This window comes from Nestor notabilis, unplaced genomic scaffold (assembly GCF_000696875.1).
Source record: "Nestor notabilis isolate BGI_N333 unplaced genomic scaffold, ASM69687v1 scaffold12088, whole genome shotgun sequence".
Classification (NCBI taxonomy): domain Eukaryota; kingdom Metazoa; phylum Chordata; class Aves; order Psittaciformes; family Psittacidae; genus Nestor; species Nestor notabilis.
The window spans coordinates 30,543-32,384 of record NW_009942118.1 but is presented as its reverse complement, the minus strand read 5'-3'; the positions used below and the strand labels follow the sequence as shown (position 1 = coordinate 32,384).

Genomic DNA, 1,842 nt, shown 5'->3' with positions numbered 1-1,842 from the left:
CTTGGCTCTGTTGGTACCAAGGAATCACACAGGATGTTATGAGCCGCCTCAGCTCTGGTTTATTCCCTGGCACCATCCCAGAAGAACACAGGACAATGTGGGGAGCACTGACCTGGGCATGGCATGTCCACTCAGCTGCAGCTTTCGGAAGGTCTCTTCGTACTGTGGCAGCTCCACGTAGGTAATGAGCCACTGAACCACCTCATCCACGGTCCAGTTGTACACTGCAGGAGAGCCAGAAAACCAGCTTAGTATTTTTAGTGAGCAACTGAAGTCACTGTGGCAGCACCAAGAGCACAACCTCACCCTGCACAGCTCAAACTGTCACCTTCAGCAAAGGAAGAGTATCACCAGAGATTAGTATCATGGAATGGTTTGGGTTGGAAGTGACCTAAAAGCTCATCCAGTTCCAACACCCTGCCAGGGGCAGAGACACCTTCCACTAGACAGGTTGCTCCAAGCCCCATCCAAGCCCTGATGTTTAAACACATTCCTACTGAGTATGCAGTGAGCTGGGTCGAGACATTATATCCTGTGGACTATTAGCCAAGAAATAAGCCCCCTGGGATGTTCCAGCAAATCCTGCAGCTCCTCATCCCCTGGCTGGTGTGATCATTTCTGGGAGTATGTTCTATGCACAATGGGCTGCTACAAATTCAGGTAGACACAATGGGCTGCAACAAGTTTACCCTTAGAAGACACCAGCAAGGAGGGCAAAGGACGGGTGCACTCCCCACAGCAGCATCTGACAGCAAAAGCTTCAAGGTGCTTGGTTTTACATTGTGCTTCCAGCTCAGGAAAGAACAAAACAGACCATGAGGCCACCAGGTAAAGGAGAGAGCACAGGCAGTGCCTCCTGGCAGCCCTGCACGATGTCATGGAATGGTTTGGGATGAAGGGACCGTAAAGCTCCTCCAGCTCCAACCCCTGCCCCGGGCAGGGACACCTTCCACTAGAGCAGGTTGCTCCAAGCCCCTGTGTCCAACCTGGCCTTGAACACTGTCCACCAGCCACAAGTACTGTGCTGGATGTCACCACCTCACATGCTGCTGGCCCAGCCTCTGCTGGTCCCTCTCTCACATGCCCTTTCCACCAGCCAAGTGGAGAAAAGTCCCATTTCCTGCTGGCTCCAGGGTGAGCGGCTGAAGTTCAGTGCTCCATGGCACAGCTTCAGTGTCAACAGTGACTTGTCCCACAAGTACGAGAAACATCCTGCAGGGAGCTGAACGCCTTCGGCGGAGAGATGACAGAGCGAGAGCCAAGCGCTGAGCAACAGAGAGCAAGGCTTGAAAAGCAGATGTCATCCCCATGATGAGTCAGGGATGCACGTTGGCAAACACAAGGCCAGCAAAGTCCCTCACTGAAGGAAACTCCTGGCAGTTAATGGTGGCTGGCCCAGGAACCGTGGGAAACCTCTTGTATAGATACATAGTCGGCGGAGAGATGACAGAGCGAGAGCCAAGCGCTGAGCAACAGAGAGCAAGGCTTGAAAAGCAGATGTCATCCCCATGATGAGTCAGGGATGCACGTTGGCAAACACAAGGCCAGCAAAGTCCCTCACTGAAGGAAACTCCTGGCAGTTAATGGTGGCTGGCCCAGGAACCGTGGGAAACCTCTTGTATAGATACATAGCATCATGGAATGGTTTGGGATGAAGGGACCTTAAAGCTCCTCCAGCTCCAACCCCTGCCCCGGGCAGGGACACCTTCCACTAGAGCAGGTTGCTCCAAGCCCCTGTGTCCAACCTGGCCTTGAACACTGCCAGGGATGGGGCAGCCACAGCTTCTCTGGGCACCCTGTGCCAGCGCCTCAGCACCCTCACAGGGACGTGCTTCTGCCTCA

At 54.0% G+C, this 1,842-nt stretch overlaps 1 protein-coding gene across 1 annotated transcript in view; it reads right to left on the bottom strand.

Annotated features, from left to right (window-relative positions):
- Positions 1-1,842, bottom strand: part of STIM1 (stromal interaction molecule 1) — a gene marked incomplete at its 3' end in the record, with an annotated part of 34,671 nt that overhangs the window by 23,821 nt on the left and 9,008 nt on the right. The window contains exon 3 of the mRNA XM_010021223.1: positions 113-224. Within this exon, the coding sequence (XP_010019525.1) occupies positions 113-224 (112 nt within the window). The remainder of the gene's footprint in view (positions 1-112; positions 225-1,842) is intronic.